The sequence below is a fragment of the Rhodnius prolixus genome, unplaced genomic scaffold, assembly GCF_049639745.1.
Source record: "Rhodnius prolixus isolate KJV_2025 unplaced genomic scaffold, Rpr scaffold_5, whole genome shotgun sequence".
NCBI classification, from domain to species: domain Eukaryota; kingdom Metazoa; phylum Arthropoda; class Insecta; order Hemiptera; family Reduviidae; genus Rhodnius; species Rhodnius prolixus.
In genome coordinates this window covers 18,029,911-18,046,661 of record NW_027411624.1, presented here as the reverse complement: position 1 = coordinate 18,046,661, position 16,751 = coordinate 18,029,911, and the positions used below count along the sequence as shown (strand labels likewise).

The following is a 16,751-nucleotide window of genomic DNA, read 5'->3' as shown; positions in this document are numbered from 1 at the left end:
AATTTTCTCCTTTATGATCAGTTTAACTAGGCAGCTGGCTTAGCTGCGTTTTCCTTGTAACAAAAATCCTTACTCAAGCCTAACGCTTCTCTTTAGAATGGCCAGGAAAATTTGAAATACTTTAAAACTGGTACCCTTTATTCTAAGAGATTTAGAGCATTTCATAAAATGGTGAAGAAGCAGCTTAAAAGTTTGATACGGTCCAAAGAATTAGGACAAACACTTAAGATATAGTTAATGCAAACTAAGTATGGGATGACAGTCCGAATTGGAAACAGAGTAAACTCACAGACAAACATTTCACAATAAATTCAACTGGACTATTCATTTCAACTGAATGCTTAGGTCCCTAGTTTGAGTCCAGTAGGTCCAGTAGGTTATCTAAAGCGATTTTCCGCATACTCTGAATTTTAGCAGTGAAATCGAGCAGTACGAATAATATTTATACTTAAATATTCTTTTTGTATGCGATGGATTATTGTCCTTTTGCTACTAAATTTCTATTGTCACATCATTTTAACCGATGTTATAAGTAAAACAAATTTGCAAATCTCCGGATAAAGTCTGCCCGAAAGATCAATATTTCAATTTAGAAATATGATTAAACACTACTTTTACAACTGGACTGTCTTTTATGGTTCATAGTTTCTTTAAAAGAGATTAAGAAAACATCAGTTTTTTATTTAATTTTTTGGAGATATTTTAAATTTAAAAGATATTAGTTTTCAAAATTTGTACCATTTATAACGTTAAGGTGTTTTCGTAAGAGCATATGTTGTATCAATACGGCAATATATCTTCTTCTTTTTAAACTAGGTCTACTTCGATTGGAAAAAAAAAATAACTGCATTGCCAGGTAACGAACACTCTAACCACAAAAACATTCCAAAATGTCCCTTCTAAGCCACATGTATGCCGCCTTTTACAACAGTGTATCACGCTCTAGTGATGCTGTGTTAGTAGGCATTATTTGACGAACTCTTAAAAACCGTTTTAAAGAAACAATAACACACTAGAAAGCTAGCAATTTTGTCCTTCTTAAACATAGAAATGAAAAAAAAAAATCGTCAGTAGAAAATCACAAAGCTGAGATATTTTGTCGTACTGTGTAGTAGTCTTGATCTTTAACTTATTTAATGTTTTATTACGGTTCACTGTGCTTGCTATCCGCCTCCGTCTACCACACACCAAATAGGAAATATTTTATTTGTAATTGTGAATAAATAACTCGTATATTATGCGATTCTCTGTAATAAAACCTATTTCAGATTCAATGTTGGATATTTGAATACAAGCAACCCAACAATGAGCCTTTTCTCCATGGCGTCCGAAGAAGTTATCCAGCAACTCTTTTTTTCATGATTTTTGATGTTATATTTTATTTCCTTCAAATAATTCTACGATTATGACAACAATGACAGATATAGAAATTGAGTTCTAATTATAAATCTATAACAATAATAAACAATGTTTTTCGAACACTTGAAGGTATAACTCTCTCTAAAGTACTAGAGGCTTTATCCTTTCTCTTGCATCCGGAAAAGAAAATATGTGGTATAAATTTAGTTTAATGATTTACAGCTTTTGAATACCTATTTAAGATATCTACAGTTTTAGTTCTGAATTCATTCACTAGTCTAACAATTGAGAAACATTTCAGGATGGCGCTATCTGTGATGTACAAATGAAAATGTTATTTTAGTTTATTTTTTTTTTTATATATATATATGTAGTTTAACTGATTTAAACAAAATTTTCTCAAGGGATAATTTATTTTTCCAATCAATAAGCCATAACATAATAAATAAAATTTCTTACTCTGGAGCCTCTCTTATTCTCAGAAACATACTGTGAAAAAAATTAAACTAATATGAGACCAAAAAAATATCAGTTTTCACTTACAAATCACAACATTATCGAGAATAACTTAGATTCTTAGGTCTAAATCTAATGTAATTATATTGCCTAATATTTCTGAGATGAATGGCAAACGCTTTGTACCTGCTAATTTCAGCTACAAAGCTATAACAAAAATAAAGTAGGTAGTTTAAAATTTGGCAATTCACTTTCATCTATAGGTAATAAAAGCAACGAATCTCGATTTTGTATGAAAGCAGAAAACGGGACTCATAAAATAACATTATCAAGACAGACAAGAATCTTACTTACGGTTATAATATCTGTAAATAACTAACTTAGGTAACCAATGCAAATAATCAATCAAAAAAGTTGATTATTTATTTTAAATTGGTTCTGGTAAATACCTCCTCAGTTTCTCGAATTCTAACATATATAAATATATTGAATAACTGCAATAATTTACAAGCGTTTATTAACAAGTTCTTTAAAGTGCAGATGTTTAATATAAATAAAATGTAGATTTATATTGTTTCATCGGAACACTTGGAACACTTATCATGTGCACTTTAATGAACTTATTAATAAACGCTTGTAAATTATTTGAATTTATTTGATTAAATAAGTTTTATTGAAATTTTAAATTAAGAGGTAATTTTATTAAATGACTCATACCTTAACATTATTGAAAGCTGTTCCAATTCACAAAATACCTGCCACTAGATGTGCAATATTCTTAGCAAGGTCAAACTATTATATGTTTTATAAAAGAAGACTTTTATTCTGAAATTTCCGTGCAAATCATTTTTTTTCTTTCGAATTTTTGAAACAAATTCAATAAACTAATAATTAGCCTATGAGCTGTGCATCGAACAAAACATTAAAAGTGATGGGGCATTAGACTTAAATAACTTTCTCTTATTTCATTTTTACGGCTGATACACTTTTTTTTCAAAGTTAGATAGAATATTAAATAACTTTGATGAAATCTTTAATATTTTGAAATAAGATGATGTAGCATTGAAAACAACAGATGGGTAGTGCAGTAATACCTACTGGAATAGGTATTTTTGATATTTTAAACTTTATAGCTGCTCAGTAACTCCGAATAAATCATTTTATAAGTTGATTTATGGGTAATTAGATCCGCTTTTCAGTTAAAAGAATATCATTGAAAATAGACCGAATGTAATGCCACTACATTCCGGAAAAATTTTATCGCAAAACTGTACTACTCCTTAATCATATTACATGTTATATTATTATACATGTTGGACATAAAAATGTTTGGGTAAAGTCTGTTTCTTTCCTTTGTTGTTCCAAAATAAGCAATTCAAAATGCAATAACAAATAATATAAGTGGCTCAAATATGCAAGAACATGTTTAATATTCTTGAACATTTTTATTTCTTAAATGTTTCCCAAGTAGTGAAGATGTTAGTGTTTATATGTATATAAAAGGAGAGGCCTTCTTGACTCCAAGTCAAGTTAGTTGGAATTAAGTCATTTGTAAAAGTTGTGTGTTAGAATTTGCATTAGGTAAACCCAAATACTTGCACATATCGACTATCTCTGAAGGTATGTTAGGTGGACATTAAGCACAGAATAAAATAAAATATATGACGTCTCATAAATCAAAGTTATTCTACCCAAGCGATATAAACAAAAACTGATTAATTCTTTATAAGTGGTAAACAGATTTAATCAGGTGACACTGTTTTTACTGACAGTGATATCTAAAATATCTAAAGAATCCTAAAGAGATTTTTAGTTTACATTGTCATAATTTATAAATAGCATTTTCTGTATACCCCACCCTCTTTCATTACGACCCACATTTTATGCAGTAGTGTGTTTAGCAAAATTAAAATTGCCGACAACCGTTAGAATTGGCAAACAAGATGTAATCCAGTGTCAAGGCCGATTAACTGTCTACCGCTGGTAAAATCGACCGAGATTACCCGAGCAATCTAATTTACACTTGTAATACTCTAATCGGTAGTATTATTATATATATAAAAAAAGAACAAAAAACTAGAATATCAAACATATTGAATAATTTTTAAACCAGATAGAACTACTCAGCCCATCTTGAGATACACATGTAGATGGAAATAAATGAATTGGTCAAAGTTTTAAAGAAATGGTAGTCAACAAAAAATTATCCAAAAAGTTTAAAAAATAATTGTGGTCATTGGGAAATACATTAATAACTGCTGACTTTCCTCTTATTGGCTGAAGTCACATAAAGAGAGAAAAGTGAGTGAAAATAATCTCTGTTTTCGGTATCTTGTTTGTTGGATACATTTTTGTGGGACAATTATTTTTGTAAATGCTCTAGAGATCTGAAATACAGTTTGACAGCCGTATAAGTTTTAAGGGCAAGGAAAAGTTTACAGAACTATTGCTAATTCTGTCTGCCTATGACAGCCCAAACCTAAATTTTATTCACTTGTTTTTACAATCTCCATACATGGATTGATATATTTTTGAAATTGTGTTAATGGCGCTAAGTGTAAGTCGTGTGAGTATTCAACCAGATGTTTTTAAGTACATTGCTCTACTTTTTTTTTTTATTAAGCACTACTTTTGACGATAACATATCTACTTCTTTTTTTGTTTTTTTATTTTAACATTCTTCAAAGGTTTCTTTTTTGTTAGTTGATTGGAACTTATTTTATCTTTTCAGTCTAGTAAATCATTCTTCTAAAAGTTCTTTGATGTCATTTAATGTAGTGAAATTAGTAAACACAACTATGAAAGACTAAGATAAAGTGTTTTTGAGTATAAATTGTCAATTAGAACTTAAATTTCACCTTACATCATATTGATACTTCATTACTTTTTATTTATATTTTCCAACTAGATATTTAGAAATCTTTGTCCTTTATCGTTTACAATGTAACGATGAAGTTACATTGAAAATGTATTATTGATAGAAATATTGTAGATATATGACGATGAACGATGAAAGGTTTGCTTAATATTGAAAGTCTGAACGCTAACTTAAGAGCGTCTATAAGCAGAGCAAGATTATATGTACTATAAAAATTACTTGTGTCATCTTGAAATTATTTCGAAACATTTCAAATAAATAATAGAAATAATATGTATACAAATAAACAAATCAAAAGTACATATAAACGCCAACTTTATACGAAATCAATAAAACAAGAAGCGAACAGGTGACACTGTTTTTACTGACAGTGATATCTAAAATATCTAAAGAATCCTAAAGAGATTTTTAGTTTACATTGTCATAATTTATAAATAGCATTTTCTGTATACCCCACCCTCTTTCATTACGACCCACATTTTATGCAGTAGTGTGTTTAGCAAAATTAAAATTGCCGACAACCGTTAGAATTGGCAAACAAGATGTAATCCAGTGTCAAGGCCGATTAACTGTCTACCGCTGGTAAAATCGACCGAGATTACCCGAGCAATCTAATTTACACTTGTAATACTCTAATCGGTAGTATTATTATATATATAAAAAAAGAACAAAAAACTAGAATATCAAACATATTGAATAATTTTTAAACCAGATAGAACTACTCAGCCCATCTTGAGATACACATGTAGATGGAAATAAATGAATTGGTCAAAGTTTTAAAGAAATGGTAGTCAACAAAAAATTATCCAAAAAGTTTAAAAAATAATTGTGGTCATTGGGAAATACATTAATAACTGCTGACTTTCCTCTTATTGGCTGAAGTCACATAAAGAGAGAAAAGTGAGTGAAAATAATCTCTGTTTTCGGTATCTTGTTTGTTGGATACATTTTTGTGGGACAATTATTTTTGTAAATGCTCTAGAGATCTGAAATACAGTTTGACAGCCGTATAAGTTTTAAGGGCAAGGAAAAGTTTACAGAACTATTGCTAATTCTGTCTGCCTATGACAGCCCAAACCTAAATTTTATTCACTTGTTTTTACAATCTCCATACATGGATTGATATATTTTTGAAATTGTGTTAATGGCGCTAAGTGTAAGTCGTGTGAGTATTCAACCAGATGTTTTTAAGTACATTGCTCTACTTTTTTTTTTTATTAAGCACTACTTTTGACGATAACATATCTACTTCTTTTTTTGTTTTTTTATTTTAACATTCTTCAAAGGTTTCTTTTTTGTTAGTTGATTGGAACTTATTTTATCTTTTCAGTCTAGTAAATCATTCTTCTAAAAGTTCTTTGATGTCATTTAATGTAGTGAAATTAGTAAACACAACTATGAAAGACTAAGATAAAGTGTTTTTGAGTATAAATTGTCAATTAGAACTTAAATTTCACCTTACATCATATTGATACTTCATTACTTTTTATTTATATTTTCCAACTAGATATTTAGAAATCTTTGTCCTTTATCGTTTACAATGTAACGATGAAGTTACATTGAAAATGTATTATTGATAGAAATATTGTAGATATATGACGATGAACGATGAAAGGTTTGCTTAATATTGAAAGTCTGAACGCTAACTTAAGAGCGTCTATAAGCAGAGCAAGATTATATGTACTATAAAAATTACTTGTGTCATCTTGAAATTATTTCGAAACATTTCAAATAAATAATAGAAATAATATGTATACAAATAAACAAATCAAAAGTACATATAAACGCCAACTTTATACGAAATCAATAAAACAAGAAGCGAATGACTCTAATAAATGCTAGTATCGTCCGTACATGTAAGCCTTGCTAGCTGAAAGCAACATTGTAACGTGCCAGTTATTTTTTTGGATTCCTACAAAATATTATCCATGTTTTTAGAGACAGGTTTTTCTAATTCTACAAATGCCCAAATGGAAAAAAGAAATATTTAACTGTCTTGAAATTTGGCGTACCGTACTACAACCACAAATAACTAGTAATTTATATCTTTTTGTTTTTGTGCTTCTAGCCCGAAAGAATGCCTGAAAAGAAAATTGAAAACATTTATTAGAACCAAATTTCTCCAGCATCCATCTCAATAAAGTTATTGGCCTGAACACAATCTCTAATACAAACAGTTGATAATTATCGTAAATACCTGACCGAGATGTTACTATAAGGAAGAATGAATATATCTAATAAAATGCTCTAGATCTGAAAATTATTTTAAGTTTTTCACTATTTTGTGTTACATTTATTTAATTTTAATTTATAATAAGTGCCCATCAGGCCACAAATTCATATCAAACAAAAATGAAGGCTTATTTTGATCGGAATATGATCCAAATATGTCACTAAAATACTGTCTAAGAAGTTAAAAAACCAAAGTAGAGACATTGGACTTAAAAATTAAATATATGTAGGTGAAGACTGAATTTGAATGATGAGTTTTTATTTTTAAGATCCAGAAAATGTTTGTTCTTCTCTATATACAATGAAAGCTGGGAAAAAAAGCCGCAGAATTCTCCTATGAATGTTATCTTTTTCCTTCCAAAATTTCGCAGAATTCGATTAAGGAACTACTAAGATAAAATACAGTCCAGAGAAAACTCATATTTTCTCAAAAATATTTTTAAGAAGAATAAAAAAAAGCTAATGTAAGAAATAGTTAGACACAGGATTATAATTTTTTACTTCAGTGAATTTTATATGTATCTAATAATTTTGCTTGTCCACTAACAATTTTAGTAATCTTTTTAAAACTTATTAAGTATTAAAAGTTATTAACTTAAAGCAAAATAATGTTCGCTTTAAGTACTGATAAGACACCAGTTGAAAACGTTGCATTAATAGTACTTGTGTTTCCTCAAGAATTATCTTCGTTATTTATCTGTAACTGACGTTTTGATGTACGATAAAACGGAAAACAGTTGCAATGTTGCTTGTTCCTCAACTTAGTATGCTTTGTCATTGATCACTGCTGCAATGTAGTATAGAAACAGTTCAATAACAAAAGAGGATGTGTGTAGTGCGCCTGCTCATTAGGCTAGCCTTAAAAGCAATACAATACTGCCAGTCCCGGTGTGAAGGACGTGCTGTTTTGCATTCCAGAACTCCTCGTTTATTCATTTAAATAAAATGCCATATAATGTATGACGAACAAGTTTTTTTGTTTACGTAAATAAATATCACAGGATGAACGTATTAGAGAGGAGTAAAAGTGAACAGAGCGGTCTGTCGACTGCCGCTGAGGCAATGCCAGGTAAAAGAATAATGCTAATATACATATATATAATTTATTTTTATTTGTGTTTCTTTTACTTCTTGTCTGAACAAGAAAAAAGTTTTTACCTGACAATAAGATGCACTTTACATTGATCAAATTATTTGTAGCTTAAAATGTATATGAACAGGTATACTTCTGTTAATTTTAACTCATTTCAACAAAAATTAAGGAAACGGTAAAACTTAGCGTAGACCCCGCTTATTCCCCACTCTCAGACCTTCAATAGAATTGGCCCCGCCTACTATACTTTTGGTAAATAACCGATACTATAGCTACAAATAATTATAATTTCAATTACATACCATTTGTGGAATAAATTAGCAGAAAATAAAGTAGTACAATATCAGATTTTTGTTTAGCCTAAATCTTTAAGAATTTATTAGTTTTTTTCTTTCTCTTCAATCTTTTTTTTTTTCTTTCTTTTTTAAAATACAAGATATCTTAACATCATATAGCTCTGTCAAGAAGTGTAGTTAAAAATCAGTGAATTATAATAATCTTTATACAATTTCATTATTATTTTTTTTATAGTTTTTTTATTTTTCTTCATCCATTGTAAGAAGCATAGAAATAATTCAATTTTATTATAAATTTTAGTTCTTGATTTATGAAAATATCTTCAGAAAACCATAAGATTTTCACAAAAATCAGCGAATCGGAAGTAAAATTTAACTCCAAAATTTCTTCAATTTTCTTTAGGCATGCATATTCCCAGAATGTACGCCTAATTTTTTTTTTCAAACTTTACCTGAAATTTTTTTAAGAAGTTCTAACATGGGGTTGTAATGCTAAGAATTCCTTCAAAATTTGAATTCTCTCTATACAATAGATGCCAATCACTTTATTTAAAAATTTATTCCTGGAAGTCACTTTAGAGCACTAAAAGTACTGATAAGGCACTAGTTGATAACGTTGCATTATAGGTATTGTCTTTATCAATTTTCGAAGACAGATATTTCGGAAGTACCTAATATCAATAACTAAAAAAATAATAATACAAGGAATAGAAGATTGAATAAAAAAGAATAAAATAATTTTACAAAATACAAAGTAAAAAAATAAATAAAAATGGCAGAAGCTGTTTACGAAAATTAGAGAAACCTCACCTAAAATTTGATCATTGGTAACGGAGTCAGCACAATAGTAGCCAGAAGCAGCATAAGTTCAAGAGATCTAGAGTCGCTGCTGTAAGAGATTTTATATTGAGGAACTGTTTGTACAAATGAATTGAATCCATCAATTAAAAAAAGTTATTTTTAATTTTATTTTTTCAAAAAATAATTTTTTTGAAAATCTTTGCTTCAGTAAATTTTGTTTCTACTTTCTTCGGAAAGGGAAACAATGGTGGAGGGAAACGATGGGCAGGTTTATTTCTATATTAGCTTCAGATTAAAATCTCTACATTTATTGCCTAACTGTATTTATAAAAACCCTCACTGTAAAAAGAATGTGGATATTTTTGTGTCTCTATTTATTTTATTTTTTTTATTGATGGGTACAAATATTAATTCAACATTTTATCGGACATAACAATTGCGATTTTTCTTTCGTATTTTTAGTTTACAACGTTATGTACCTGGGAGTATAAGTAACAAATCTGGAATTTTATTATCTTACTCCAAGAAAGTTATTAGATTTTAAGTGAAACATCTGTCACTTATTGTAACACACGATTGATTAAAGATATTAACGTGTTAATACTTTGTGGCATTTTGTAGGAAATATTCCATCTGAGGAGACAGAATTGTCCATAACGGATGTAGTGGATTTGTTGGAAGATCGTACTGCTATAATCACAGGTAATGAACTTTGTAAAATTAAATTGTTTTGCACATTTTCTAATTTCATTATAATTCTAGACACATGGTGTATTTAAGAGTCTATATAGCAAATAACATAAAAATTGCATAAATATGTCCCATTGCGTTAAGTTTAAGGGTAGGTATTACAGATATGGAAGGTAAGTAACAAATGAAAAGAAATAGAGCTCAATAAGAATGCGAAAAATTATCATGTTTTACTTTTTTTATACTGAAAAGCTTCTTTAAAAAAAACCATAGAGTCTACTTAAATTGCAAGAAAATAGGTATATGTTCTCATTTAAGGTTTTTTGGGTTCCAAAATATTTTTAATCAATAAGTTGGATTACGGATGATTTTTCACGCTTTGTCTTCGAAAATGTCTACGGATTTTCTAACTGGGAAACTGTTTCCTCTGAAATGCCATTTCTAAGAATGTTCGATACGTCATCTGTTTAATCTCAATGTTAAATCAAATCATACCGAGATTTCCAAATTCGAAATATATGGGCTGAAGTCTAGAATGACTGGCCCTTTTAATGATTACAGCAACATATTTTCAGAGGAGAAGGGCTTACCCGCGAAAGAGGCGCAAAAACAAACTTGCCTCTAAATAGTGTTGTAATTAATTAAAAATATTCATACTGTGGTTCTTATTTAAATTTAAAACTAATATGAGTTTTATAAAGTTTGAAGAGTAATTTTTCATTAATATCCGATTTAGTACAGTTAAGCAGAGGTTCTTCTTCGGTTGGGAAAACCAAGCAGAATAAATATTAAGATATTATTTCTGAAGAACCTGGAATCAGAATGCCTGAGTAATAATATCAACTACTGGGCAAGCACTGCAACCATCTTATTACTCAAAATTTGCAATCCTTCACTCAAATGTTCTATGTACTGGAATGTTGACTGCACAAATATCTTTTACGAAATTAAATTACTTTCAGGACACATTTCAAGACTGAAGGTTAATTTAGATTAAACAAACTGTACGCAAATTGTGTTGTATTGTTATCATACCCAAAAGAAGTACCTAATTGATGGGAATCTGCATAAAATTACTCAAAAACAGAGAAATATATTTCACTGACGTGTGACTGTTCTTTGACATGTTATATATGTAGAATGTAAATGAAAAATGAGTAAATGTAAATGAATATATAAATGAATATAAATGTGAATGAATATGAATATAGTATGTTGCTTGTCAACATATACTATATTCAAATCTTGACATATAAACCGAAATCACCTGCTAACCCAACACAGATGAGAGACACAGATGAGGGCATGTGATGAAAGATTATCACCGTGCATGTAGACTATAATTAATTATTCCTAGCGAACCAACTATAATTGATTCGGCTTGCAAATCCTCCCGGTAAAACCTATTTTCTTTACAGTGTCAATGATGCAATGTTTATTAAAAGGTAAAATAATGGTTCTTTTATTGTAATTAAGAGTGATTTTTTTCTTTCATTTTCAGGTGGAAAGACCCGAGAAGGTTATCCCATTATAATGCTACCAGATATAGCTGGTTTTGCTAACATAAAAGATTCAGATTATCAAAAGTTAATGATGTATCTAACCTCGGTGCCTTCGTAAGTATTCTTTTGACATAAATGACTTGAAGACATTCATAAATTTAACTGTTTGTCACTATTACTTCTGCATAAATGAATATAAACAATAAAATGGTGTCTGCCATATGTTCTTCCTCCTAATCTAATCTTGGGGAACAACTAATTAATAAGACATTGTAACTTTGTCAGATCTTATATCACAATGGTATTTTCTCGATTGATAAATCATCAGTTTTCTTTGATTGATTGATTGTTCCTTGCAAATCAAATAAAATTGATCCTGCTTGCAAAACCTCCCTGATTAGTACTTTATAAAGGGTTGCAGCCCGTTCATTGAAGAATAAATAATTAAACATTACCTTTCTCGTTCTCATGTGTTTTCATGCTTCGAAAGATTTGTTGGTGACCATTTTATTACTTACAGCGAAATATTAATTAGTAATCGGGAAAGAGACATAAAATTAATTGTATTTGCATTAGACTTTCAAAGAATTGGCCAAAAAATGATTTACTGCCATTATTTTTTCTTCGAAAGAAACTTTTTCTCTTAAATTTCAGGATGAAACCCGAAGATTCTTATAAAGAGTTTCCCCCTTTTGAATATCGTTATGTGTTACAATTGTATCAAAAGCCATATTATTCTTACTGTCACTTTATTTAAGATTTGCATAGTATTGACCCTTAACTGCTTCCTGAATTTGTTCTCATTTCACCTTCATTGATCTTTATTAGTACTATTACTACAACATTATATAGTGGTTATAAAATAAACTCCTTAAAGTATTCAATCCAATAAAATAAAAGAACTGCTTTTCCTTGTAAGAAAAGAGATCTTTCTGATCTTTCTAGGGCCTTGAGGAACACAAGTCTTCTCTACCAAGGATAACGAAATGATAGAAAAAAGATAGCTGTTTCTGCAATGAGGTGCGCAAAGCCCCACTATTTAAGTGATCTCCTTACGATAGATGCGATGCCAATAAGAAACTAGTTTCTATATATTCAAATGTTTTGTTCTTTTTTAAATATATTTTTAATGAAAATCATCCAATCCTGTATTGTTATTTTTAGTTGTTCGGTCCTCGAATGTTTTAATCTTAAATTCCTTCCAATAAGGTAGATAATCAGTCCCTCATGATCTTTGCTAAAAAAAGGATACTTCCAAAAATGATTTTACTGAAGCCCTTCGTTAACATCTGTTTGTTAAATTTCCTATCTTAGAGTAAAATATTTTAATTTTATATTATTCCAGAATGCAAGAAGCAGATTTAGGTTTCGCCATTATTATTGATAGAAGAAGTGATAAATGGAGTTCAGTAAAAAACACGCTTTTAAAAATATCCGTAAGTTCGTTTTATTTTTATATTTGACAGGTTGAAAGAGTATTTTTGAGGTACTAAGTCACATTATCAGTTTTTAGTCAACTTATCGTAGAAAATTGGTGATGATATCTTCAGTTCATTTTCTGTTACAGAGTTTTTTTCCAGGGTTAATACATATAGCATATGTAATTCGACCGGCTGGTTTTCTTCAAAAAGCTATTTCTGAAGTAAGCAACAAATTTTTTAAAGAAGAATTTAAATTTAAGGTAAAATTCTTCATAGTTTCTACTATTTTAGGAAAGGCATTAGCTTCAATTTTGTACAAAGAATTATTATTTCTACTTTCTGAATTAATCTTGTGTGTGAAACTTGTATATTTAGGTGGTTGTTTGTAGCTGTGTAGAAGATTTACATCAGTACATAGAAAGAGCAGAATTAACTTCAGACATGGATGGTACTATGCCTTACAGCCACAAACAGTGGATCAAACAGAGAATTGTAAGTGTTAAGGGCACAATAAAGTTGTTGCTATAATTATATTTAAATAGATGTGAATGCTCTTCAAGATTATTACAAGTGTTGAGGCAAAAATAATTTATATTTTTAAATATCGATTTTAAAACTTTTATTTGAAATGACAAAGCCCAGTATCAGACTAGATGCGTACACTATGTAGATATGAGTGGCACACCTAGCGGAATTGGAGGTTGTACCCTCAACATAATTTGAAGCAATTTGGAGATAGACTTTGTTTGGCTACTTTTCTGAGGCTTCTGGACATAGCTTTCATCCTTAAACCGGTGATTTATTTATTTTCCTTTCATGTTGCCGTTTGTAACTGTCAATATATTTTTAGTCGGAACTAGAAAATAAATTCGCAGGTTATCAAATCAAGAACATAACTATGTTCGCGCTATCTTTATCCTTCTGTTATTCGCTAAATATTTTCCTTCTTGTCTAATCGCGATATGTTGGAGAAACTCTTCGCATTTCGCTCTTTTCATTAATTAAATGTTTACTTCTCTTTTTTATTTTCATCCGTAATGTAAGGTTGATTCTGAGTGTTGTCAGACCCTGTTGCAAAAGAAATGTATACTTCTTTATGCAATACAAAATTAATTAATTAACTTTTCATCAGTTTGATTCATTATGCTTCCTATGTTTCTATCATACCTTTTATTTGCTGAGTTACGTTATGAATGTCAAATTCATTACATCATAAAGGTGAATCAATCTCCGATAAGGATGATAATCAAAAACCTGTCAATAATGTGGAAATAAGGTGTGAACATGTTTAAAATCAAAGATATCATTCATTCCTAGTACAATGAGTTATTATGTAATAAATACTTGTAAATCATAAAATTATTTTGCACAATACAGAAATTGTTTTAAAGCTTTTAAAACATGTGAAAGTTTTCAAAGGTATAACTTTAGATATTCTTTTACATTAATTTTCGGTAATTTTATTATTAAATTCCCAATTCAGAAACAACTTTTATTATAACAGGGCCTGGAAGAATTTTCAAGACAAACACAGTCGGTGTCCGGTAGTTTGGATAAATTTACATGGCGTTTAAGAGAAGGAGCTTCTGATGCTGAGACTAGTGAAACAGAACGTTTAAGAGCCCTTTTAAACTCAGAAACTAATGATTATTTAGAATTGAAACAGCAAATATTGAATGCTGCTAGAACTGGAGAGCGTCTACTAGCCGATATTCGGCATCGCTTGGAGCCTTCTGCTTTAGTGAATATCACAGCTGTCGAAAGGTTAAATTTACAATGTTTATGCACATGGCATTTGTAATCCTTAGTATAATTATTCTGTTGTATTTTTAAAATTGGATTCTACTTTCTGTCATATACAGATTATTGGTTCAATTAGAAGAAACAGAACGTACATTTGATGAATTTTGGGAGGAGCATTCGGCACGTTTAAGACAATGTTTAGACGTACAAAGATTTTATGTAGATTATAAAAGAATTCAGGTAAAACAGTTCACCTAAAACGTTTAAAATTCATTAATCAAATCAAAAAATGTAATTATTAAGTCGTTTTTTTTTTTAGTCAAACTTGGAATGTCATTTGAAAGTAATATCGCAAATGACTGAAATAGGAGATACTGTCAAGAGAATGGAGTACCTGATATTGGAATTCAACAACCTTGAAAAACAGTGTTTGGTGTGTAATCAAATCATATTTAATTTTTTGATTTAGGTTCAATAATACTTTCATGTTTTGGATTAAATAGATTCATAAGTTTGTATTTAAATTATGTATTTTATATTTTTTATTGGCTAGAGTCACTGTAAGCAGAACGAATATGTATTTTCAAATTGCAGGATGACATGGAATGTAGTGAAGAGGTTGTAAAATTTGGCCGAGCCATGCTAACTGGCCGGCGTTATTGTCCTTTAGAATGTGTAGGTGTAAGATGTGATGAATTGGAACGATCAACTACAACATTAAGGGAGCGACTGCATCAACGTTCTGTTACTCTTGCTAAAGCTCTTCAGCTTCTAATCACTGTTGATAAGGTGACTAAATTGGGTGATATTCTTCCTTCTTAACCACCGAATTGATATAATGCACATTAATAGAGTTAATTTAATCAGTAATATGAAAAAAAAAATATTGTAAAAGTAGAGTGCCCAGTAGAATGCATCTTATAAAGAAAGGTAGATCTGAAAAAAAAATCATATTAAGGAAGGTACACGAGGTACTTCAAAGTGAAATTGAATAATAACAAGATTTTTTTCATTTTAATTTTAGGCAAATAAGTGGTGTGGTCGAGGAATAGAACTACTAGAAGCTAGGCAGATAGATAATTGTGCTTGTGCATTGGATGCAGCAGAAGTTAGTCTTGCCAGACTTTTAGAATTTACCGAAGGAGCTGATCAGTTTCACGCTGTTTTAGTAGAATATACTATGCCAGAGACAAAAGCACTGGTGTCACAGGTATTCCATGACTATATATCCGCTAAACTAAAAAACTAAGACCTTCTGCTGAAAATAACTTTTAATTGTTAATAATTTTTCACGATTTTATGTTTAATAAAATTGTAAACTATTAGGTACTTCAAAGAATAGAAGATGTAAAAACAATGTGCAACAAACGAATTGTTACATTAAAACGTTTGGTAGAGCGGCCACCAAAGCCGGTACAAACGGTGACTCCAGAACCTGCAATACCTCTTCAACCAGTCACCAAACACAATAACCCTGCCAAGGTAATTTTCATGACACAATTAATTATTTATGTTTACTTCATTAAATTGTTGGAGAAAATATCATTTGGAGTTTTTTTTTTTATTGGTTAATTCATCTTACATGTGTATTTTTTTCTTATTTCAAGGAAAATAAAGTAATCAATGAAGTGAAAGACTCGGCTTTAGAAAAAGAACAAGAAGTCAAACGATGTCATGTACTTACTGAACTTCTAGAAACCGAAAAACTATATGTTAATGAACTTGGTTCTATAGTACAGGTAAATTAATAAATTTATTTTATTTACGTTTTGTTTATTTTAGCTGTTCTAATTTAATCTGCATTTAATTATAGATATTACCAAAGTGCTTTCACACAATCATGTATCTAGCAGTTATTGTCAATTTTATTTGCGTATTGTTTTAGGGATATAAATTGCCAATGTTATCCGAAGAAACTAGAAAATCTGCACCCGAATTAGATGGGAAATCAGACATCCTTTTTGGTAATCTGGAAGAAATTTACACTTTCCATAATGATATATTTTTGCAAGACTTGGATAATTGCATCTCCACTACAGAGCTAGTTGCTCTCTGCTTTACTCATAGAGTAAGTGAATAATTAATATAAAACAATACTTTTAACAAACATTAATTTTGCACCCATATCCTCAAAAAACCTGATTAACGAACCACATTAAATGTTTTGCCCCTATTCACTGATTGGTGTAGAGTATATTCTGCATTCATTTAGCCATCGCCAACGTTTTTTCTTTTGTTCATTCGTCATATTAAAATCAATAGTTGGTACGAAACTTCTTA

General features: G+C 29.8%; 1 protein-coding gene across 10 annotated transcripts in view; it reads left to right on the top strand.

Annotated features, from left to right (window-relative positions):
- The window catches only part of LOC141457762 (guanine nucleotide exchange factor DBS-like), a 50,874-nt gene that overhangs the window by 18,752 nt on the left and 15,371 nt on the right, over nt 1–16,751 (top strand). For 2 of the 10 annotated variants that reach the window (XM_074134999.1, XM_074134998.1), the window contains exons 1-14: nt 7,765–7,994; nt 9,737–9,817; nt 11,307–11,421; nt 12,653–12,743; nt 12,875–12,988; nt 13,104–13,220; nt 14,233–14,492; nt 14,591–14,711; nt 14,791–14,904; nt 15,066–15,260; nt 15,496–15,681; nt 15,798–15,953; nt 16,079–16,210; nt 16,357–16,539. In XM_074134999.1, the coding sequence (XP_073991100.1) occupies nt 7,928–7,994; nt 9,737–9,817; nt 11,307–11,421; nt 12,653–12,743; nt 12,875–12,988; nt 13,104–13,220; nt 14,233–14,492; nt 14,591–14,711; nt 14,791–14,904; nt 15,066–15,260; nt 15,496–15,681; nt 15,798–15,953; nt 16,079–16,210; nt 16,357–16,539 (1,932 nt within the window). In that variant the 5' untranslated portion in view covers nt 7,765–7,927. Of the gene's footprint in view, nt 1–7,764; nt 7,995–9,736; nt 9,818–11,071; nt 11,202–11,306; nt 11,422–12,252; nt 12,328–12,652; nt 12,744–12,874; nt 12,989–13,103; nt 13,221–14,232; nt 14,493–14,590; nt 14,712–14,790; nt 14,905–15,065; nt 15,261–15,495; nt 15,682–15,797; nt 15,954–16,078; nt 16,211–16,356; nt 16,540–16,751 lie in introns of those variants that run through there. The other 8 variants (XM_074135000.1, XM_074135001.1, XM_074135002.1 and 5 more) reach the window with 7 other exon arrangements.